This window comes from Rattus rattus, chromosome 1 (genome assembly GCF_011064425.1).
Source record: "Rattus rattus isolate New Zealand chromosome 1, Rrattus_CSIRO_v1, whole genome shotgun sequence".
Lineage (NCBI taxonomy): Eukaryota > Metazoa > Chordata > Mammalia > Rodentia > Muridae > Rattus > Rattus rattus.
The window spans coordinates 185,522,381-185,546,585 of record NC_046154.1 but is presented as its reverse complement, the minus strand read 5'-3'; the positions used below and the strand labels follow the sequence as shown (position 1 = coordinate 185,546,585).

The 24,205-nt window shown below is 41.7% G+C and overlaps 1 protein-coding gene across 1 annotated transcript in view; it reads right to left on the bottom strand.

Moving 5' to 3' along the window:
* The window catches only part of Lin7a (lin-7 homolog A, crumbs cell polarity complex component), a 157,307-nt gene extending 133,820 nt beyond the window's left edge, over positions 1 to 23,487 (bottom strand). The window contains exon 1 of the mRNA XM_032912126.1: positions 22,966 to 23,487. Coding sequence (XP_032768017.1) covers positions 22,966 to 23,047 — 82 coding nt within the window. The 5' untranslated portion in view covers positions 23,048 to 23,487. The remainder of the gene's footprint in view (positions 1 to 22,965) is intronic.
* Between the last annotated feature and the right edge of the window lie 718 nt (positions 23,488 to 24,205).

Below are 24,205 nucleotides of genomic sequence, written 5' to 3'. Positions count from 1 at the left end.
TTTTAAGTAAAATAAATACCATGCTTAAAATTGCAGAAGTCTGAGGTTACTCAAGCCAGTCCTTAAAGGGGGCAAGAGGACACAATTGATGTAGATTCAGTCACCAAGTCTGCTTTGATATAATCAGCTAATAAACTGCAAAATGGAAACAGCCATTTAAGGACCTCTAAAATATTAATCTCATCCCAAGCAAAAACAACAGAACACATGAGTGTTTCGGAGGGAAAGAAAAAAAAAAAAGAATATCTTGGAGAAAAAGAAGCACCAGGATTTATTGTTTTTATTTGCAATTATAATGAGAAATGCAAGGATTCACCTGGCAGGGAGTGCATTGAAGAAAACACAGGTGCCTAATTCACAAGCTACAAAACACAGTATAAAGGTGACCATCTGGGGAAAGCTGGCTGACTTCATTTTCCTATGAGCTTACCGTCTGGCTCCGTATTTCTCTTCCAAACTCCATTCTCTGACCTTGAAAATGCGTCTGCATGTTTTGCTACATGTGTTTTGTGAAGGTAGACGCAGGTAGGCATAATTATGCAGTGGATTTAAAGACAGCAAAGGACATTGTGCGATGTTTTTTATTTAATCTCAGTATCCCCACCCCACCCCCGATTTTAAAAGTATTTAATTTCTGACGATTGCACACCAGCCTTTCGGCCACTCTATAAACCCTTCACTTGTGCGCACCTGCAGTTGCTGACAAGTACTGCTTTGAGAAACGCATGCTGCTTTGAGTTGGGGCCGAGTGAACCCTGAGAATATAGAGGAGAGGAGAGATGAGGAGTTAGAATTGTAATTCAGGTGTTTACACAGAGGATTGCCATGTAATTAGCACAGGATGGAAGAGAAAGCTAAAACAGGGCGAAGTTCTGCTTGGTCCTATACACTGACTATGCACGTACCCATGTATGCCACAAGTTTAGGGAGAGGTATTCCATGGCATAATGATTTCATAAACAGAAAAACATTCTCTACTTGGCATTTTACACATATATAATATATATTTTTATATATTGATCTGAATACTGAAAATGAAACCAGGAGACCCAAAGTACTTACATTTAAGTATTTAAAGAATGAAGAGCTATTAATTCCCAAGATCCCTAAGGTAAGCTTTATATTGGTATTTTTCTCCATCACCACATACTATATGCTATGTATGCTTCTAACCTTTTATTTCAGCCTTGAATGATTTTGCTCTGCAAAAAGCCCGACAATTGATGCCCAGCGTTAAGAAGCTCATTAAGTATCAAGCTAATCCCCTCAACTTCACGGACTAACTTGGTTTCTTTTGACATGTTACTGTCCCGATTTTCACCATTAACAAGTCAGTCTCACATCCCATTAACAGCTTATCTTTCTGACTGATTCTCAAAGTCCAGCCAGGTCATCCAGATACCAGAGGAATATGGACTAAATCACTGATAATTCAAAAAAATATATAATCCAGCTCATTATACAAAGTGTTGCACTGTCTGCATATTTAATGCAATCTGGAAATCTAAAAAGTATATCATCAGGTAAAGACATGTCTATTGACTTAGGAAAAACAATTGTTTTGTAATTAATTTTATTACAGATATTTTGTTCAATGATCTTACTTCAACAAAATCTCCCAGAGTTATTTTGTAAAATATCGATTCTCTACATACAATTTACTCTATAAGTAATGGTCAAATTAGCTAGTAAATATGTATCTCTGATTATTTCGCTCCCTGCTCAATACATGGCAGCACCTAATCTCCCTCAGAGAAAGTTAATCACAGACGTCTACCATCTATCCATGTTTCACCATGTCTGTCCTTATTTCAGTCATGTCTATTTCTCCCCAGTTGTGATGCTTAGCATTATACTACAACGTCCCAGGCTCCTACTGTACAGATGTGCTTCATCAGGTAAACGTACATCATCACTCAGTAGTGGAGAAATGTTTTACACAGAGCTATGAACTCTGGGCAAGCCGTTTTAATGGACAGGTCCAGATGCTATGAAGATTTGAATCAAATACTACTCTGCTGGAGAGAAACATAGTCCTTTTCCTCATATGTGATTTTTTAAAATTTTATAGCTGATGCCAAGCTACTTTTCTTGAAATATTGCATGTTTTCCTAAAATAATGGCAGCATGTAGAACTTATGTAACTGGATCAGATGGAAAACTGCTGACTAATTATGGTCAGTTAATGAATATATATGAATATATATGAATATATATTATATTATATATTCATATTTATATACATATATGAAAATATGAAGGAAACTATCTCAGAGCTAGTCATTCTATGTCATAATAATTTTAACTGAAGTGGTATTTGTTTCTCCATGTTTATGTAATTGAGTCTCCACTTTGGGGCATGTGTCATGCTAATTACAAAATAGTCAAGAAGGCAGACATAGCTGTTGCCACACAATATAGTTCTTATCAGTACTATTCATAGGAATATCAAGCTGGTTGGGCATTATTTTTCATCTAGCTGCTGTCTTTGTTTTCTGATGTTTGTAAAGGTCATATTCTAATAATTTATTTATTCTTTTCATATGTGTGAATGTGTGTGTGTGTGTGTGTGTGTGTGTGTGTATGTCTTGTTACCTCACACCAGTGAAGTCCCTATAGACTGTTTCAACTGCATAATGAAATGTCAGACCCCTCAATGACCTCTACACTGCTAGAACAATGGTCAGTTCATGGTTGAACGTCATTCCCCACCCATTAGCACTGTTCACACATGATTTTCCCAACCTCTTTAAAACACACATGTGTTTCATTTCTTTCAGTTTTCCCACCGGCCAGCCATCTCAACTTAAACATCTTCGAACTGCTCAGAAATAAACTCTCAGATTTTATATCTTCTCATTCTGCAGATGGTTTTAAATGTCATCTACATGTTGATAACTCGACATTTACGTCTTCACTCTGGACAGTCTCTCTGGGTTCCAGGATGCCGTGTAGATCTGCTAAGATAAACTCTTCATTGGATATTTTATAGATGTCTCAGCATTTCCAAAACGTACGCTGCTCAATGCTATAGCCACTCCCCACCTATGTTATTTCCAGTATGTAAATTTTGGTCTTGTTCTTTTAGATTCCCAGGCCAGACACCCAAGGCACCAGGGACTATTTCGTTTTGTACATTCTACATCCTCTCTTCCTTTAAAGCGTGCTAGCTTGGACTTCTGAATCAAATCTGAATCTAACCAATGGCAGTGGTTTTTCCTACTACTGCCTTGGTCCCATTACCACCATCTTTAACACTGCACAGTTCTCACAACTTTTGTCTCTGCCTATGCTTGACCTTAATGTCCCACACAAAAGAGTGAGCTTATACAAACATCAGTTGCATTGTATAATTCTTCCACAAAAACCCTTTCATGGTTCAGTATCTGAGAGAAGAATGTAAAATGTTTCAAATAGTAAGCCTTGGCCTTGATGGCAACTCCTTAACACTCTCTCATTTACTTCATCTCTTATCACTCTCTCAGGCCAGTCATAAAGAGAAGTTCAGTATGGTATGACCATATGTTACTCATTGCTGTCAATCTCTCACTACACCCCACTAGGAGGCAGGGTCAAAAGTCAAGACTGCCCTTAATGTGTTTACTACTACAACGCTATATTCCAGAACAAGCAGTTCAGTATGGTGGAATCTCATTATTTCTTGAATGGTGATTGAATGGATTTGCAGAGTGTATTAGAGGGTACATACAGGGGCAGTGGAACCATGGGACAGAAAGCTCTGATTCTTTGATAAGTCTGAGACCTAAATGCTAAGGAGAAAGGTGGGAATTTTCTACAAATAAAAAGGAAGGGGGGATGGAAAGGGACCCTTCCGTTAAACAAGAACTACAATACCCTGATCTTGTTTATTAATTCAATAAATATTTAGTAACATCCTCAGTGTGCCAGATGGTTGTCTAGTCATTTGTGATAAAAGTAATAGAGAACAAAGACTCCATAGGAATAAACTGAAGGCATTAATGAAAGTCAACTTAACAAGATCTAGAGTCAACTAGAAAACAAGCTGTGGGAATACCTGTAAAGGTTCGTCTAGATTAGGTGAGCCCTGGGCATTGCTGTGGTTTTATCTTGAATATGTTACATGACATGGGAAGAGACATTCTAATTGTAGGTAGTATCTAGTATCATTCGCTGGGCTAGGGCCCTGGACAGAGTGAAAAGGATAAAATGAGCTGACATGAAGCATTTATTGCTCTTTACCTGCTTGTTGCAGACACACCGTCACCAGGTGTCTCACACTCCTACTAATTAATATAAATTCACCACAAAGATGGAGCCGAAATAAATTTTTTATTTTCTTGAGCTGCTTTTGATAGCTGTACTGTTCACAAAATGAGGAGAGGAAATAATGCAATCAATTAATACATATTTTAAGAAACAAATCAAATCGGTTATGGCAGTAAGGATGATGGGGAAGAGATAGCTTTAAATGTGAGAGATGGAGAGATGACATTTCAGGATAGACAGAATGAACATCAGAATGAGGCATTTCCTGAAGAAAAAGTGTTCTAAACAGGACAACAGCAAATTCATAAAGAGAAGAATATGTTTGTAAGTGAAAAGAACTAAAAATGCTGGTGTTAACAATGGATGACACAGGATGCCCTGGAAAGAGTTACCAATCTGGCTGTAGGAAAAGGCCACAGGATGGCTACATTAAGAATGGTAGATTCTTGGGTATTCTGAGCTTTTGGGATAATATCCACTTCTCAGTGAGTGCATACCATGTGTGTTCTTTTGTGACTGGGTTACCTCACTCAGGATGATGTTTTCTAGTTCCACCCATTTGCCTAAGAATGTCATGTGAGTGGGTGGGGGGGTGGGAGCATCTTCAAAGAAGCAAGGGGAGGAAGCAGAGGGGATGGGAGAGGGGGAAATGCTAATACATAAAATATCCAATAAATAAACAGAATGGTAGATTCTGGGAGGACACGGAAGGTTCTGATGTCATGAACAGATCTCAGTCTCAAAAAAAAAAAAAAAATGGAAGCTGACCACAACTCACTCTGTTTCGAAACTCAAGTCTCAGTAGCTTCTGTTTAACGTCAAGTCATTTCAAAAATTAGGCTAAAGTACAGCCTTACTTAAGAGTGCTTGGCTCTGGTAAAGAAGGCTTTGCTAGCTAGGGGAGGGAGCTGAGTAGCAGGGTCATGCATAGACTGTTTAAGTTTCTCAAAGTTCAACAGAAAATTTAATTTCATATCTAAAATGTCCCTTAGCATTCTTTTGCTCTGTGTGTGTGGAATATATGCGTGTTGGCATAATGAGAGCACATGTCGACATACATGTGTACTCATGCCCTTTTTCAATCTTGTCTGTTATTAATAACTTCAAATTTATGTACTTGCTTTACACCTTCTATTTTTGACAGTATGTATTTTTAGTCAAACGTATATTTATGTCTCTGACTTTGCATTTTTCAGCAGTCTTCGATTGAACTTCTGTTGCTTCTGTCTGTGCCACAGGCTTGTCCGTATGTTGTTTTCCCATGCACTGATTCCCGTTAGTGTTCTCTTTCCACCTCGTGTGTAGAGCTATTTTAGCTGTGAGGATATTTTTGATGAAGGCCAGTTGCAGGAGATATGTGTCAGAAACCAGGGTAGCCTGGTGGACCTTAAGAGTAACCTCTCTTTTCTCGCCTAGCTAAGGAATGATAAAATATCAGAAATGACATAGTCTGCATATCCAAATAGTGGCTCAGATGTAGAAACAAACACCAGAGATCAAAAATGCTATCTGTCTGTCTTCTCGACTAGGAGCACATGTTTTAAGGCTATAACTTGTGGACAAGTCATGGCTTATAGAGGATGGGTTAAATTTCCAAAATGGGAATACTATAGACTACAACAACACCGCCTTTCCCCTTTTTGCAGACATGGGAACCGAGTGTGAGACCATGGCACAATATGGGAGAATGAGACCCCTGGGCCATACAAATTAGTCAAGAAAAACTCAGCATCTTCAAAATAAAACCTGAAAGAGATTCATGGGTGAGCATCTCACTTGTGAAAGTGCAAGGCCTCAAAGACTCTTTACCATGAACTTCCCCCAGAGAGAGAGAGGTGCACCCATGGAAGGCTATCTACTGTTGAGCGATGAGCATGCTGGCAACCAGGAGGAGAGAGATATACTGTTGGTCCCCCGGGGGTGAGATGGGAGGAAGGAAACAGAACACTGCCCTACTTCCTGGATGCCAATGCTGAGAGGTCTCCTACCAGGAGGGAGGGGCAGAAAACTACCCAACACGAGACCCTCTGAACTTCAAAGGTGAATTCTATCTGAGCAGCCGCAGAAGCAGAGTTATGGAAGTTCCAAGGGTGAGAATCAGCATACAGAGCCTTGCCTAGACCAAGGCTAGTAAGGGTAAAGCAACAAGAACAGCAGTCTGCTCCTGCTCATAGGTAGAGGGCTGGAAGACAGGGACCTTCTGTGACAGGTGCCTGTGGAATTACTAAGGTTTTGGATAAAGCTCCACAAATGTCTAAATTGAAAGTAAATATAAAGTATGTTTTCTCTGTTCTCTTATAGCCTTAAAAGACAGGGCTAGGGGTTGGGAATTTAGCTCAGTTGTAGAGCGCTTGCCTAGCAAGCACAAGGCCCTGGGTTCGGGTCCCCAGCTCCAAAAAAAAAAAAAAAAAAAAAAAAAAAAAAAAAAAAAAAAAAAAAAAAAAAAAAAAAAAAAAAAAAAAAAAAAAAAAAAAAAAAAAAAAAAAAAAAAAAAAAAAAAAAAAAAAAAAAAGACAGGGCTAGTGTGAACAGGATGCCCACCACACAGGGAACAGTTTCGGTTTACAGAGTCTCATCATCTCTGTATCAACTCGTCAACAGGGCAGCTCTGGGGTGAAATCAGCCATAGACAAATGTGAATGGGGAAGCACAGCAGGGCGTTCCAATAAGGCTTTATGCGTAGACAATGAAATGGAAACTTAATCCATGTTCCTTTGTCATGAGATAGTCTCTTGAGTTTTGTGATCATTAAAAATGTAGACAGCATTTATAGTGTTGTTTATAGAGCTGTTGTTTGTGGGAAGAAGTGATTGAAAGTACAATATATACAAATAATATCGTCTTATGAAAAATTTAGATAAATTTACACTATAAACTCTAGGACCCCAGAGATAGCAATACAAAGGGTAAAAAGTAAACCCCAAGGAGACTGTATTAGATCAATAAAATGCCAATTCGTATAAGAAAACCCCTCTGGCAGAACTCCTTTACATCTGAAGAATTTGACCACTTACAAAATAAAAAAATAAAAGAATTCATCTCAAAACACATTGATGTAAAACCTTTCTTTCCTCTTCTCCTATCTCGACAGAACTGGGAGGCTTGAATGCAGGGCCCAGCACCCACCAGGCAAATGCTCCGTTAACTGAGCTGTATCCCCAGTCCCCAGAAAAATCTCTAAGAAGACTTTTTCAGCGTATTCTCTTTTAAGGCTCTGAAAATTGCAGAAAGTGGCTCCAGAGAAGCAACTTTCCCAATCCATTGGAGTGTGCACGGTGGGTATTTCTAAACCCAGAAAGCGAGGTTTATATTTTGATGTGTACACATGTAAAATTGTCTAGTCATACCTAAATTGGCTACATAGGAAAGACTATTATTGAGGTGATTGTCACAGAAACAGGAGACCATTATCTTAGCTCCAGTCATGCCAGGATTCGAACTGCTTCTATACCTCCAAACGTCATACTTTGTAACGAGTCGTGAGTGTAACGGTATTAGGAGATGTAAGACTTGGGATGCAAAGTCATGAGAACCAGAGCCCTCATATATAGAACGAGTGTTATAAAAATAGAGGCTCCGGAGAGCTTTAGCGCTCCACTGAGTAAGGACATAAAAAGAAAACGCCATCTGTAGGAGCTGAATACTCTACTGGGACCTTGAACTTCAGAAAGCCTCCAGATTTCCCATGAGAAGTGAGTGCTGGTTGTATATAAAGTTTATAAACTAAACTAGTTTATGGCATTGTGTGGTAGCCACTAGAATGAATCAAAGCGGACTCTCATAAATCCACCAGCACGGCCAGTCCTTTAAAGAGCAGAGAAATGTTCTCCGTAGAGCCTTGGTTCTTTCTTTGACAGGTTTGACCCATGGAGGGCTCTCTCTCAATTTACACAGCAGCGATCTGTGTCTGTTTTCACTTGGTTGAGTCCATATGGAGGAGATGAGGGTGGGGGAGCATAAGGAGAGGGAGAGATAAAGAGAAGGTGAAGAAGAAAAAAGAGAAAAGGAAGGAAGGAAGGAAGAAGATGGGGTGGAGGAGTTTTTCATCTTGTTACAGTTTTCTAGTAGCAGGAGCCCCACACTCTTGGCATAATGTAAACCAAACAATCTTTTTCAAGCCCCACCCACCGTAAGTGCTTTCACCTGGGAGAGTAGAACATTAGCAGGTGAGTTTTAAGGAACAAAAACCATACAGTGCCTAAGAGTCTGTCATCGTCTCACGCAAACACGCACGCACGCATGCACGCATTCATGCACACCTGCCCCGGTCAGTGGTGGCGATCTTTAATATGCCTATGTGGCAAGAGCGGGGTGTCTGGCAATAGAAGAAATTGATGTCTGAGTGGTCACAGACTGCAACATTTATCCATAGCATGTCTGTTAAGGTCAACTCACTAAAATCCATGGAAGCTGGAGAAAATCACAGCGTCCCTCTGAACTCCTGAGTTGACGCACCATTCCTTCAGTGTTGTATATTCAGCCTTGTCGCTCCACTATTCACTTAGTCGGATTCCATTTGCCAGAAAATGATAGGCCGTAGTGCAGAAGAAAACCATGCCAATGGACAAGTGGTGTATAAAATGGTTAATAAAAACGTTTAACTTAAAGAAAACCTGGGCGGGACGGCTCATACAACAGGTGATCTTGGTACTGGGGAACCAACTGTTACTAGTTTGAAACCAGCCTAGAGTACGCAGTGAGGGTCAGGGGAAGTTGGGACTATAGAAAAATGTTCTACTCTCCCAGGAAAAGCACTTGTGGTGGGTGGGGCTTCTTTGGTTTATGTCAGGAGGGCGGGGCCCCCATTACGTCTGTAACAAGATGAAAGACTCCTCCTAGCTCTCTGTCCCTCTTCTTAGATGCCCCAAGAAAGAGCAAGTAACCAAAAGAAATGAAACAAAAGAAATGGCGTTTCAGCTTCCTTTAAACTTTACTTAGAACACCTCTTCCATATCTTATGCTTGTACTAATGTAGTACTTAGGCCAATGAAGTTTGTACTGGACCTCACTCAGAGCTTGTATTTAGGTATGGACGGGTAAGCTGAGCGCATTAATGTACCTGAGGACATCCAGAACTCCTCTTGAAGATGGGAAAAATAGATGCTCTAACTTTCTTCTTAAGCATACAATTCAGGCCATGCTATGTCCCTCAATCCTCTTTGCTTTACCCGTTGGGAGGCAACGTCTGCAGACAAAAGGGAACCTCAGGCCCTATTACCCTTTTGAGAACCTGTCAAAATTTCAAAGCATGAAGTTCTGTCTGTGCAATAAAGATGACTGAGAGGTCGTGTAAAAGGCCACAGTCACTATCTCTTGTTTCACTGCCACAGCCTGGAAAACAGACACATGACATTGCTGCTATATCCCTATCATTCTCTTGGAAGATCCTTTTTCACCCGAAGAACAAACAGTAAACACTGAGCGCAGCCATGTATCAACCACCGCCGGCCATTTTCAAGTCGGTGCGTTACAATTTTAAAATACACAATTTAAATCAATCTCCTCTAGTGGTGTAATAAATATATTTTCATAAGCACAGATAAAAATCTCTGTTCTCTTTTTCTCTTGGTTGCTCTATGCTCGCCTGTGATTCTCTGACCTGTCTTCCCTTTGAAGCTTTTGCAAGCACTGCTGCTTCTATTTTTCCTTACAAGTTCATGTTCCTCAGTGCACGTTACGGACCTCTGAACTTGCTCTTGACAATGTAGCACAGCCGTTAAACCCAGGGGTTAAGAATCAATCCACCGGTGCTAAAATTCTTTTTGGGCTGCAATTTCCAACTCTTCAAGATAACAATTGCACTGAAATATTTCAGTAACTGTGTAAAGAGCTAAGAACAATACCTGGCATGCCATCAGTGATTGTGTGCACCAGCTATGGCTATTATGACTCAAAGCCTGTCCTTAAATGTTATCTGCCAAGTGCCTCTTCTCCCTGGACTGCTAGACTGAACTCTTTTGCCTTGGAAACTGGCAGATTGGAGGCTTCCTTCTGCTTTGTCCTGAATGACTAAGTGAAGGAGAAAAGAACCAAAGAAATGTAAGACCATGTGAAGTAGGTGTCATTGCTTTAGATAAAAGAACATAAAAGATGCAGAACTTAAGCACCGTTCCAAGCCCCAGTGCACAGCATGCGACAGCTGTAGGCCAAATGCATACCTATCTAAGTCTGAAGACTCTGCTTTTCTTTTATTGCACTGGGAAGGTAAGCATGACCCTAAAAGGCAGAGGTGGGGATTAGCCCTCGATAATGAGCACTTCCTGTCAGGAGGAGGTTTGAGCTCATCTATGTGTACACCTGTTGTGTATGTCTTCTCGGCTGACCTTTCCTGCAACTTAATGAGATGGAAATTCATTTTTGTCAGTTTTACAGAGGGGAAAAAAGGGGGGGATCTCAACAAAAACAGACCAAGGATACAGAGTGCTCCAGTGTTCTTTCCAGGACTCAAAAGCAACTTGGGGAGGTAAGGGTTTATTTCATGTTATAGCTGTTGAGGTTTGGTGTGTTGCTATGTATTGTAATGCTAAGTGTGGAGGGTTTGTGGGCAAGGCCAGATTGTTCCAGAGACCAGCCAGTCTGCAGGTAGCCCCAAGAGAAGCTATGTGACCCTGCCCCTAGGTTATATCTGATTGGTGAATAAAAATGCCTACACTCTATAGTTGGGAAGAATTGAGGTAGGCCGACCTGGGTGAGTTCTTGAGACAGAGAATACCAAGAGGAGGAAGAGAAGAAGGGGAAGAGAGGAAAAAGACACCATGGGTTAGGAGTTAAGAAAGCATGGTCTGGAAGGCAGAGATCTACCCTCTATGCTGTTAAAACCCATTTCCTATCAGTAATCTAGGTTTCATCTGGGCTGCTCTAATTGGCCAGCCCTTAGGGCAATGCTTTCTTGACTCCTAACTCATGGCATCTTTATCCTCTCTCCCCATTCTTTCCCTCCTCATGGTCTCCCGGGAATACCAAGCCCTGCTTTCCTCAATTCTGGCCAGCTATAGGATGTAGGCATTTTTATTCACCAATCAGAAATAACTTGGGGCCAAGGTCTCATAGTGTCTGTCACTTAGGTCTACCTGCCAACTTGGACTCTCTCGGGTTCTCTGGGGTAACCAGGCCTTGGGGGCTCTCACTTGACATTACACTTCATAGCAAGTGACCAAACCTCAACATACAGCTTACAGTTCATTCATTAAAGGAAGGAACCTGGAGGCAGGAACTGAAGCAGAGACCATGGGGGAACACTGCTACTGACTTGCTCTTCATGGATTGCTCACTTTTATTTCTAATGATACAATTCTGATCATGTACCTAGGATCACTGTCTGTAAGTGGTCTGGACCTTCCCACACCAATTGTCCATTAAGAAAATGCCCCCAAGACAGTCCACAGTCCAATCTAGAAGACAATTCCTCAACTAAGATATCCTGTTTCCAGGCAACTCTGGCTTGTGCCACGTTAACAAAACCTAAACAACATCCATAGACGGTAAACATAGTGAGGTGAAGGAATGTGGCTACTACTGGAAAGGGAGACACAGAGGGATCCAGTCATCTGAATCTATCCCTCCTTCATTGACCTACCACTTTTGCTTCTGAGTAGCATACTATGCTTTTAAGCGAAACAGTTCTAAAATAAGGGAAGCGAGAATCACTCTTTTGCTTTACTTCTCAACTACCTAGTACATTTCTTTGTTATTTTTTTTATATCCGTGTATGGTTAACTTCTATGTAGAAAAACACCACTGAGCACACACTCAAGGCAATTATTGAATAATTAAGTCTGTCTTGAAAAATAAAGTAGGTTTGTTTATCATCTTTTCCCTGTACAATGTGCACAAACACAATGCTCAATAATCTTAGAAGAGACCAATTCTAAGTTTGAAGGACACAAAGATGAGAATATTTCTCTTTAATAAGAATCTACCGCATCTCCTCATTTTCTTGTTTGTACAACCTCGAAACTATGCAGGCCAAAGCAATAATTCATTCAGCAAATATTAGGGAACTTATATTTGAATTACTATGATGGGAAATATTAGAAACTTTTGTGTATAGTACTCCTATGCTGAAATGGAAGGCAGAGAAAAGACTCCTCAGAAATGTGTGGGCCAAGTAGCCTAGAATGTGGATGAGTGAAAACAGCAGCCAGAATAGGAGACTGTCTCCAGCTAGGCAGGAGGAAGAAGGCAAAGATTGACACCCAAGCTTGTCTTCTGTTCTCCATACCTGCACCATGGCATATGTGTACTCAACTACATGTGCACACACATTCCCCATACACACAAAAAATTAAAATCATGTATGTTCAGAGTGATAGCTATGTAAAGCAGTAATTTCAACCACCGTTTATAAATAGCTTTATAGACTTATCAAAATCACTGAGGACCTGTCAAGAAATGAACAACTTAGGGAGCAAGTATTCAGAAAACACTTTGGATTCCTAAGCATTTCCAACAACTTCCTGCAACTTTCGAATCCCTAACCTAAGTGTGGTTCCAGCCTCTTCGTGTAACATGATAAAGGAAGCATCCTCTATCCTAACTCTGTGCATTGGGACCATATTACATGCAGGGGCTCAGGGAAGAAATGATGACGGCTGTTGAGTGGTTACTAAGTGTCAGACCTAGTCTGAGTATTTTATATGTATTAGGATATGAAAATCAACAAATCTACATCGCTGGTCTTATATTAGCTTTACAATTTGCACTTTACGGATTAGAAAACTGAAACTCAAAACAGTTAAGACACTTCTATGGATGTTGTAGAAAGCAGAAAAGCTCTCCATTAAACTTAGGCAGGACATCTCTGACTAGCATGGTTTTAAGCATCGTGTTGCTTCCTAAGCCAGTAGTACTCTTGAAAGGATGGAGAAAACAACAGGCATGGGAGGAAAATAGTATTGCACTGCCCATTTACAGTCTCCAGGGCATTGGCTATCTGTCACTCCTTGCATCCTTAAAGCAGGTATTGCTACCGACCGTTCTACATCCTTTCTGATCTATTCTCCTTTTTACTGTGCCCGACTTCTCCTTGGGTTTTCTCATCAAAATGATAATCTTTGCACTCCCTTATTCCTCTTTGAACAGTGCTTGCTTCTGCTCAGATGTCACGTCCTCATATAGCCTTCCCGAACTCACGTGTAAGTGGCTTTCGCTCCCGTTTCCCTATGTCCTGTTCTCTGTATGCATTGGTCTAGGAAGTCCCACTGTTTTCTCACCTATTTAAGTCTTTTGTCTTTCTACCCTAACTGCAGAGCGTGCACATCATTGACAGAGACCTTGCCTGTCTTTTTATCTTCTCAAATCCCTATTCTCAAATACGTCACACAGTGGGCAGTCAAAATGTATCATCTTTTATTCCTGCCTTTTTTATTGTGTGTTGTAATTGTATTTTATCTTTCATTGACTTTTTAAAACTTGTTTAAATGTGAGATTATTATTTTAAGTACGATTTGCATATATGAGCACTGATTTGTGGCATTAATGATTATCTCTGGAAAATTCAATTATGCCTTCTAATAGCTTTCCATTGACAATCAAACACTGAAAACAGGCCAACAACACAGTGTTCATATATATATATATATATATATATATATATATATATATATGTGTGTGTGTGTGTGTGTGTGTGTGTGTGTGTGTGTGTGTGTGTATGCTTATATTTTTTTATCTTATAACATTGGTTCCCCCCTCATATTGTTCTAGAGCTCAAATATACTGTTTCATCCTGAGCATTTACATACAGGATTCAACATTGCATCTGATAGCTAATCTGTATCCTGATTACAGAAGAAAAACTCGTCTAAGGTCACTAAAAGCTGTGTGTGTTGACATCACACATTAAGCTTAGATTTTTATCACACATGTAAAGCACTGGAGTAAAATAGTTTCTAACATTGAAGCACTCTACTTTCTAGGAAGTCTGTGGTTCAAAGCTGGGTGATAACTTCCTCCCACGTGAGGATCTAGATATTTACCTCATGTTTCCTCTAGTTAACACAATGATGGGGTGGGGGTGGCTTTTAATCAGGCCTTGAGAATTCTAGATACTATATTGTCTACATGCAAAGTTTTAGGCCTGTTGCTGAGCTGGGATAGTTTTCATTGTGCTTTAAAACATCACTTATCTCAGGAATCACCAACATAGAATGATACATAATTTTGAAAATTTTTAGTATTTGTAAAACAATTCCCTGTAGATGATGGAGTCTAAGTGTTTTATTACAGTGTTGGTATGTGTTTTACCTTTAATTTTAAAGAAATTGATTTTTAATATTTTGATGATTTAATCACAGCTTGTTTTGGCTTTATTAAATAAAAAGATCAATGTTTTCCAAATCAACCACCCTTAAATAAGATTGTCCCAGTCATATACCAGTGCCATCAATATGAATCTAATCACATGCTAACTTGATTCCAGGTAATGAACGAGAGCTACATGTTCTTCTCCATTGAATTTTATCTGTTTCATTGTAACCTGCCGTTTTAGTTAGGTACAATCTTAGAATCCTGATATTGTTGGCACGACTATTTCTTATTTTCCCAAGCTGTATGTCACCAATAAATTTTGTTAAACTATAATTCATGGCACTCAGACCGAATCTGAGTAACGATGCAGAGGACTGAGAAGCCTTCGTTCACAGAACAGCATTCAACAAGTAGAAGCCCACTTCACATTGCTCCCTGTTTTCAACAAGACCTCTTCCACAGCTAATAGCATCCTGAGTGTGGAACACAGCTGTGCTGTGCTTATGAAATTCAACCTACCCATTCTCCCCGACCCATGTACCTGCTACAGAACTCCCACTTTCTTTTCTAATGATCAATGTTTTATTATTTTCATGAGATCATTTATGTTCTGCTAGGAGACAGCATCAAATAGTTCAGTCTGTCATTCCTTAAAACATATACATTTTCTCAAAACCAGGCTCCCTGTTCAATCTACTGTTGTCTAATTCTCCTCGAGCGTCACTTTCAGTAGTCCCACGGCCACACCGTCCAGTATTACATTGCCATTCGACAGACTCAGCTATCGAGTGATGCTCACTTCTCCCCGCTTTTAACCTGGAGGTTTAAAATCTAATGAACATTCTGTGACTTCCATTAATCTACCCTTTTTTGGTAATGGCAATTCTTTGCTAGAAGACCTTATGGAGGATTAATGTTACTATGACAACACTGAGCAAGTAAACAAAAAGAGCAAAACCAGGTGGACCTGAAATAGCGCCAGTGTTTCTAGACGTGCTGATTAGTTTAAACCAGGAGCTCTGTGCTTTCTGTGCAACGCAGACAGATGTCTGAGCACAACTTCAAAAGAAAATTCAGTCCCAAGTTGCTTTTAAGTGGTTTTGGGTATATTTGCTTCCACTAGGCAAGTCTTCAAGTACAGAGAGCACATTACTTAGCAAAACTCAATCTCAAAAACTTCTTGCTACCATTGATTTGGGGTAACAAATTGGCGGGATCATTATGACTTTTGAAGAGAGTGCTTTCAGAATGCATCTACCCTGACCTGTTTATCATGTTCTATCGTCCATTAATTGGTGATTATGAAAAACGAAAACGCTAAGTAGCTTATTTATGTGTACTGGGCCAGGGCATGTGATTCTGCAGCCCCTCAGGACACTATGAAAGTCTTCATGAAGCTGGAGAGATGCTCAGTGGTTAAGGCTGCTCCTCCAGAGATCCTGAGTTCAATTCCTAGCACCCTGGTTACAACTCTCTAACTCAAGTTCCAGAGGATCTGGCACTCTTGCAAGGTACAACACTAAAGGATGTCCCACTCCACTCCACTCCACACACACACACACACACACACACACACACGTGCAGGTGCACACTCACACACACAAATTAGTCTTTAAAAAATAAAAATTATTAAAACTTCATGGTCTGATTATAGGACTAAATATTTGGTTAAGTCACCAATTGAAACAGTAGGATCCATGCAGGAAGAGAACTATGACTCTCAACAGCAGTGACTCTCATTATTTCTGGTCACGTGGTGGGATACACGTAGACACAGATAGAGAGAGACAGACACACACATTAACAAAGTAACAAGTTAAGGTAGCCATTGCCTGTGAATTATTTTCTGTTTGTATTACCCAATAAATATTTTTTAGGCCCAACTACATAGCTAGGATCTTACAGTGAACCTTAAAAATGTACCATCAAAACAAAAACATCAATATCATGAATGGTGGGACCTCGCCAAAGTAGACATTCAACAAAAATAGTTTGTAAAATGTTTGTTGGTGACTCCAGAAAATAATTCCTTAAAGTGAGCAAACACCTAATATTTATGAGCTAAAGTGTATCAGGCTGCAGTTGTTGGTGAAGCCTTAGGATAAGATGTAACATTTCCACCCCCTGGTCTTTTTGTCTTTCTGTTGAGAGAATCAAGCATGTACCTTTGAAACAGTAGTTAAAATTATAGTCCTGATTTCTTTGCCATGAAGATCCTTCCGAATAGAACCAAAAACTGAAAACTGAGGTTCGGGAGAAGGAGTGGACCTCTTTGGACTGTGAGCAAAACAGTTTTCAGATAAATACAGATTTCATATACACTAGTGAATGCAGTTTGATTAGAAAAGCTATAGGCTGCCCAGAGCTTGAATTGGAAGATATATAAAGTAACAGGCTAAGTGTGCCTTGGAAAAGGATAAGGAAAGAGAATGTGTTCATGTATCACAACTGCTATGAAGACTGGAGGATTCTCACTGACATCCAAGTTTGTCCTCCCGACCCCTCCCCACCATAATATTGAGATCCATAATATAAAAGAGTTCTTGGTTCCCCAGTGGAAACTTTAAAGGACAAAAGTTTGATCCGTTAAAATGAGGAAACACACTTAAGACTAGTTTAATCAATAATTTAAATTATGACTGAGAGAAGCCAAGAAATAACGATTTCCATTTGTGTCTTTGCAACGTATCCAAATTGAAGTTGAGTCACAGAAAAGGTAGACAATGGCGGCTACAAGACTTTACCCTGTGTATGTACTGAGATAGACGGTCAGCTGTTGATCGTGTCACCAAACACCAAAGAATTTTAAATTGTGTAATTTCAATCAGATCCTAGAAATGTATTTAAAATATTTGTTTTATTTTTAATTATGCCCATATGTATGTTTTGTTTTGTTTTGTTTTTTTTGTGTGTGTGTGGGGTTATGTTCACACGAGCAAGTGCTGGCTAAAGCCAGAGGCGCTGGGTCGTTCGGAGCTGTTCAACAGGTATAATGAGGCAACAAAAATGGGTACAGGGGACCAAATTTGGTTCCTGGCTTCAGTACTTACTGTAACTGCAGAGCTATCTCTCTGGCTCCATAGACAAAAGTTATTCATTCTTTTCCACAATAGGTTTTTGTATTCTAACATCATAGGTCATAGTTTTTTGTTTTGTTTTGTTTTTTAAAGCAATTTGGTTTCAATTTAATGGGGGAAAGTTAATAAGCAAGGGTGAAAATCTAAAGAAATCTAAAGTTTTTTTTTTTCATATTTTCCTGTCTGACCTTGAAACTGTACTTGAAGAGGAGTTGAATCGACGGTACCCTCAGGAAGTCCCCAGAAGGACTCAGTGTTTAATACAACGAAGCATTTCTGTTTCCTCTAAGGATGACGGGATTAAGTATGAGAAGCTGCACTCTGTTACCCCGAGCTTAGCTGAAGGTCACCCCTAGTTTTGGAGATTAGAATCTGGGCAAACCAGTTTCAGGAAATTGGAAGAGGGTGTGAGAACATTTTAAAGCTTGGGGAAGATAAATTTCACTCTCCTCTCATCCGAATCTTCCTTTGTTTGGCTCAAGGGTACATTCTAGCCACTGCTGTCCATCCTGATAACTATCCATCCCACAGTCAGACCACCTGGGTTCAAGATGGAGACAAATGTGCAGCTCTATGAAAATTACAGTGCGTAGTGTGCCTTTGAAAAGGATCATAGATGATATATTAGCCTGGCAATAAACCTGCTCTAAGGCAGATCTGTACATTTCCTTGGTCCATACAAGCAGATTTTTAATCTAAGCTATATCCTTAAGGTATAATCAGTTCTTTGGTTGTCTTAAACTTTTTCACTGTTTGCCTATCAGTGTGTTAAGCAGATGATAGCCAAGTAAGCTAAGCGTGGAGCTGCAGTTATACACACTTGCTGCCCTATGATTGCGTTTCCTCAGGATTGTATTAATAGATGAAGACCAACTGTCGATTTTCCTTTCTCAGTGAGCCTTCCTTGAGCTCCATTAACCAAGCAGCTCTTGCCCGCCTAGTCTCTTCTCTGATCATTTGCTTCCGAGCCTTGTACAGTGTCCTATAGTCTAACATCATTGTTATGAGTCACATTATCTGGCCCCTGGCCACCATCTTCAGATATCCCTCTTCCAAGGCTCCCCTTTCGCTTGCTTTTCAACAGTGGCTACTGTGATATGCTGGGAGGCTGGCAATTCTTCATCCTGAGCCTATTTACCCCCAAAATATCAATAATTTGTTTCCTCCCTTTATTTGGTGCTCCTCTCAAATGTCACAACCACAAGGGGTCTTTCATTGGCTAATATATCTACGACAGTCGATCTTTGAGTTTCGTTCCAGCGGCCTCATTCTCGTGCACTGTATCTCTCCCATAAGCAGGTGAACGCCACTAGATTTTACCCATGCCGCTCTATTTGCTCACTGGCTCTAACGCAGTGCTTAGAGCAGTGTTTGGAATGAGTCTGACACTTAATAGTTCTTCGTCAATCAGTCGGTTACCATTTGTCTTCCCTATTAGATGCTTCAGATTCATAGAAATAGGAAGCCTTTCTCCTTGTGTTTCTGTAGCCCAGCGGTTCTCAATTTTCCTAATGCTGTGGCCCTTCAGTACAATTCCTCATGCTTTGGTGACCCCCTCCAATCATACAACTATTTTTATTGTTACTTCATAACCACCACTGTCATTTCGCTGCTGTTATGACTCATAATGCAAGTAATCTGATATGCAACCCCTGTGAAAGGGTTGTTTGGGTCACAACCCACAGGTTGAAAATTGGCGGCATAGCATTTAGTAGGCAACAGGTTATAAATGTGTATTGAATGAATGGATGGATGACTTGCTTGTATGCCGAAACAAACAAATAAACAACAATGACGACAACAAACTTTTCCTAGTGGCTCTTTCTTGTGACGGAAATTAGAATTGTCATTTGTTTAGCTTCTCAATATGCACTGGTCCCAAAATAAAGTGTGACTTATATTGGGGTCTCAGTAAGTAAATGAAAATCAAGAAACAGTAAACGGGAGTCTACTCTGTCCATAGCTACCCTGAGGTCTGCAATGCTGGCAGGTCCAACGTCACAATGGCAGTTAGAAAACGGTTTGGGGCTATGCACAGAGAAGTGAAAGCCCCAGGTTACCCTCTTTATTCCTTTGGGCCATCCTGAATCTTAAAGTCTTGTTTCCAGAACAGAAAACCGAGATGGGTGTAGCTTCTTCTAAGAGTCTTATTTTCAGTGATCAATCTCATTTGAATTGGAGGCAAATGAGTCTTAATTTCAACCCTGTAGCTTTGACTTATTTCCTTAAAAGACTTGGGCGTTAGGGATTTGGGTCTGATCACTGTGAGCTGTGCAGTTTTAGCAGTCTGACACTCAGGTATTCCAACGTAGGTCTCATCGTTTGCCTGCCTACTAGAGACCTTGGGTCACTCCAAGCTTCTGGAGTTCCATTTGATTTACTCTATGGCACATATATGGAATTTTTTCCTACTCCTATTATTACTGTGCTGGTCATATTGACCCCACTTCAGGTGTAATACTGTCCCAATGGACTCTACTTCCTTGATTCCAAAGGACACCCACCGAGAATCAAATCTCCCACTTAGAGGTAGCTTAGCTTTGAAAATACCTATGAATGTTTCTCCTCTGTAAATGAAATTACTAGAAAAGAACCATGCATCTTAACCATAGCTCTTCTGATTTGGTAAGATGCACTGATAGTGCCTGACATAGTCCCATTTCCTTCTTCCCTCTTGCCCAGTAGTTACAATCCTACTTATTGCCTGGTGGCACATGCCTTTAATGCCAGCATTTAGGAGGCAAAAGCAGGCAGATCTCTGAGTTCGAGGCCAGCCTGGTCTACAAGGCAAGTTCCAGGACCGCCAGGACTACATAGAGAAACCCAGTCTTGAGAAACAAAAGGCCCAGCATTGGGAAGCAGCTGTGGCTGGTAGAAATCCACCAAGTGAATCTGGGAATGGGTCGTTACCACTGCCTCATGTGCTCTTTTCTAGTATCCTTGATGGCTCTGCAGTGCCAGAACTCCATGGATTGTACTCCACTCTCATATGCAACCTGTCTAATTAACAGTTCTTGACTTACTCCAGGCTTTATTTCACTATCACTAATCTACATTAACTTTCTATTCCATCACAAGTCATGGACGATGAGGAATTCAAAGATGGATTAAGAAATGACTTCAAGGAGCTTTACCATTTTGGGGAGACAAACTAAACAAGGGTTATAAGGGCCTTGATGGAGCCAAAAGCCTTTGTATATATAACGCGGGCCGCCACCACCCCAGCCAATGTATCAAATGGCACTCTGGGAACTTGGAGTGACCCAAAATCTCCAGTAGGTGGCCAAATGGTGAGACCTAAGTTGGGGTAACTGAATTACAGACTAACACTGCACAGCTTCACAATTAGCTTACCCAAATCCCCAATGCCCAACACACCAGGACAAAGTTTAGAATCCCGTATTTCATCAACCTAATAAAATTACTTAGCTAATCATATTAAGTTACTATCACAGTCAAGTAAAGGGAAGATAACTTCACGGTCTTCTTACACCCCAAGCAGTTAAAGCCAGTGATTCAATAATTCAGATGTTCACATAAGTAACCAAGCTTTGCTTCCTGAGTTACTTACTCTACAGATCTAATCACAGAAGGACAGGTACCATCTGAGTATAAAAGTGAACACACTTTAAATCTTGGTCTTCTCTGGACAACTACTGGGGTGCCCAAGGGCTAAGATAAACTTCCCCAAAGTGGACTAGTTATACTACTAATAGTAGTGCTGGAATGTAAATTTTCTTGGGTACGTGGTCTTCTTGGAGTGTTTGCTTCTAACATAGAACTTGGGAAGTTTAATATAGTTAAACTTGGGATGTTTAATGACTGTAATTCAGTAATGGGACAATAGAAGAGCTCATCACATTAAAACAGAAATACTTGGGAAACCCATCGTTTTTAATAGCCTGCCATCTGCTTGGCTCTTACCAGCAATGGATTTATCCTGCTTAGTGCAGATGATATTGGGACTAAAATCATAGATTATACGGCGGACTTCTGAGCTCTTTGCTGTTATTAATTTACAAGCTTGTAAACGAACATTTCCCAACATAAAAATCAATTATTGTTCAACTCTTACCCTAAGTAAGGTTGCTATGGGCACCGCATAATATCCGTTCTGGCACCAACAGATTGAGTTAAAGTCACCAGAGATCTCTCCAAATTAAGAACCTGAAACACAGTTTACCAGCTTTGCCACTGTGCTCGCAGTAGGATGCTCTTTTTGCCTTGCTGGGCCCTCTAGTTTAATCCTCCAGAAAGAGAAATTTTAGAGGGACAAGGACTAAATCATTTTTTTCTGAGCACAGCATTTTCAAATGGCTGCACCGGGTCCTAAGCCCCGCCGCTGCGGACCCAGAGCTAGAGGTGCCCTCTCTCTGCAGAGCTGGGACTCTGGCGCCCTAGTAACTGGACCCGGTGAGGCAGAAAGGAAACTCCCATTTACAGCCAGGTACTACTCCGGTGCGCTAGGCAGGGCCGGATCCTAGAGGAGAAACCGGTAACCAGGTTTGGGAAGGTTTGAGCAAACGCTGTTTCCCATTCAGCCAAAGAGTAGGACGCACAGGTCACAGGCTAGAAGTTAAACAGTTACCCAGCCTGCGCTTTGTCTCCGCGCCTTCCGCAGCCCAGGCACTGAGGTGCACTTGGCTGGTGAAGAACAAGGTTTGCTGGAGCAGGAAACAGGAGTTGCTATCGCCCTGAAACTGCAGGGTGAGGGAGTACCGCGACCCGAGCCGCAGCTCCGGACCGCAAGCCGGAGCCAAGCCGGCTGGGCTCTGGGATGCGATGTCCCCGAGCCGGCGAAGGTTGCCCCGGCTCTGCTCTGCTCTTTCGCCCGAGGGCAGGGCCCTGGCTCGGCAGCCCGGAGGCTTTGCACCCAGCTACCCATCCAAGCGCCCTGCCGCCTTGGGGCGATCTCCCTGTCACCGCAGCTGCACAGACCCCTCGTTTCCAGCGCAGGGACAAACTTCCTCCCTCCGGGTCCCCGCGCCGGCAGTTGGCAGTTGGCTTCCCCACTGGTCCCTTAGCAGCGTTAGCTGGAAGGGCTTTCTGTGCCCATCTCCAACCTCCAGTCACTAGCGCTCAGCGGTCCCTGCTCATCCTCTCCAACAAAGCCGGGGCCCGGAGGCGACCCGGAGAGGGACTGAGACTGGCAGCTGAAGCATCGAGCTCTGGCAAGCACCCACGCCCCGGCGAGCGCAGCAAGAAGGGGCGGCAGGGACCAGGCGAGGAGAGAGGGGAAGAAAGTGTCCTGTTCTGGGCGCGAAACCCTCCTGGGCTGATCCTCCTCCCCCAGCTGCCCCTGCCCGAGCGCATCCTGCCTTCCCTGTGGGACTGGGCAGAATGGAAGGCGAAACCGTGCGGACTGTGTGGCCTGACGGACCAGCCGCTCCCTTACCTCTGTCCAGAGTAAGCGGCTGGACCACTGTCAATGTCGCCATGTCTGCCGTGGGAGCCGAAGTGACGCTCGGCTTCAGCATCAGCAACCGCTTGTAGTGAGAAAAAGAGGAGGAGATTGGGGGCGGGGGTGGAGAGGGAAGACGGAAAGGAGGGGGAGGAGGGGGAGGCAGGAAGGTGGTGATGGAGGAGAAGAAAGCTTGGGTGGGTTGGTAGCCAGATGGAGATTCAACTGTTCCGCCGCGGCGAATCTTCAGTGCCGCGCCAAGCAGGGCAGGTATCCGGGAGCGCCTTCATGGCCAGGAGCTGAGAAAGGAACGCTCAGCCCTAGAACTTTGCTCGCCCACCTATCGGGAGCCCTGGCTGGGTGTAGCAGGTTTGCTGTCTTTCAACTTTCCACCCAAGCTTAGTGGTCAGAATGCACTCGAACACAGAGGAAGAGGACACGGAAGCGGGAGAGACAGTAGAGAGAGGTGGGGACAGAATTCTTTTCAGATTAAGAACATTTTCAACCTTCCTTTCCACATCCCTTTCCAGGGGAAACGCCACTAGTTATGGGAGATGTGGCTATATATCACGGTAGTTGCTGTTAATTTCTGTTGAAGCTTTTTGTTTAGAAGGTCCCCTCCCAACAGTACCGGAGGGCCAGGGTTCTGTAAGTCAGTGTTCATTTAGAAGCTGGGTTTATTGCCTAGGAAAATAACTTGCCTCTACAAGCAAACTTCCTTAAAAGGTTTTAAAATAAAAAATAAAAACAACAGTTTCTGTCAGTGAATGATATTTAACTGGGACCCTCTCGTGCTAATCTAGAAGAAACATGCATTCAGAGCTGTTATTTATTGATTAATTAGCAGGGATGGGAGGAGTTGAGTCACGGATGTTTGGTACCATTTACTACATCTTAACCTGGGGATTCATTGTTTTTTTTCTGCACCCTCCGAATTACAGGTAGATAACGTTAAAGGCCTGGTTTCAGAACCAGTCGATCATGTTTCAGTTCCCGAAGACATCAGATACTGTGAGCCCTTTATCCCAACTTTCACGAAATTTTCCCCAAGCCTCATTTCCTTATCAAATCATGAAGAAGCATGGAGAAGCCTCCTCTAGGCATAACAGAGATGAGGGAGCACAGGGCTAGGATAAGGATGCTGCCCTTCCCTGTGACTATGACCAATGCTATGTTCTGTTAATGATACCCAGAGGGGAAGGGAAGGCAGCAGATATTCAGCAGTAATTGAAAA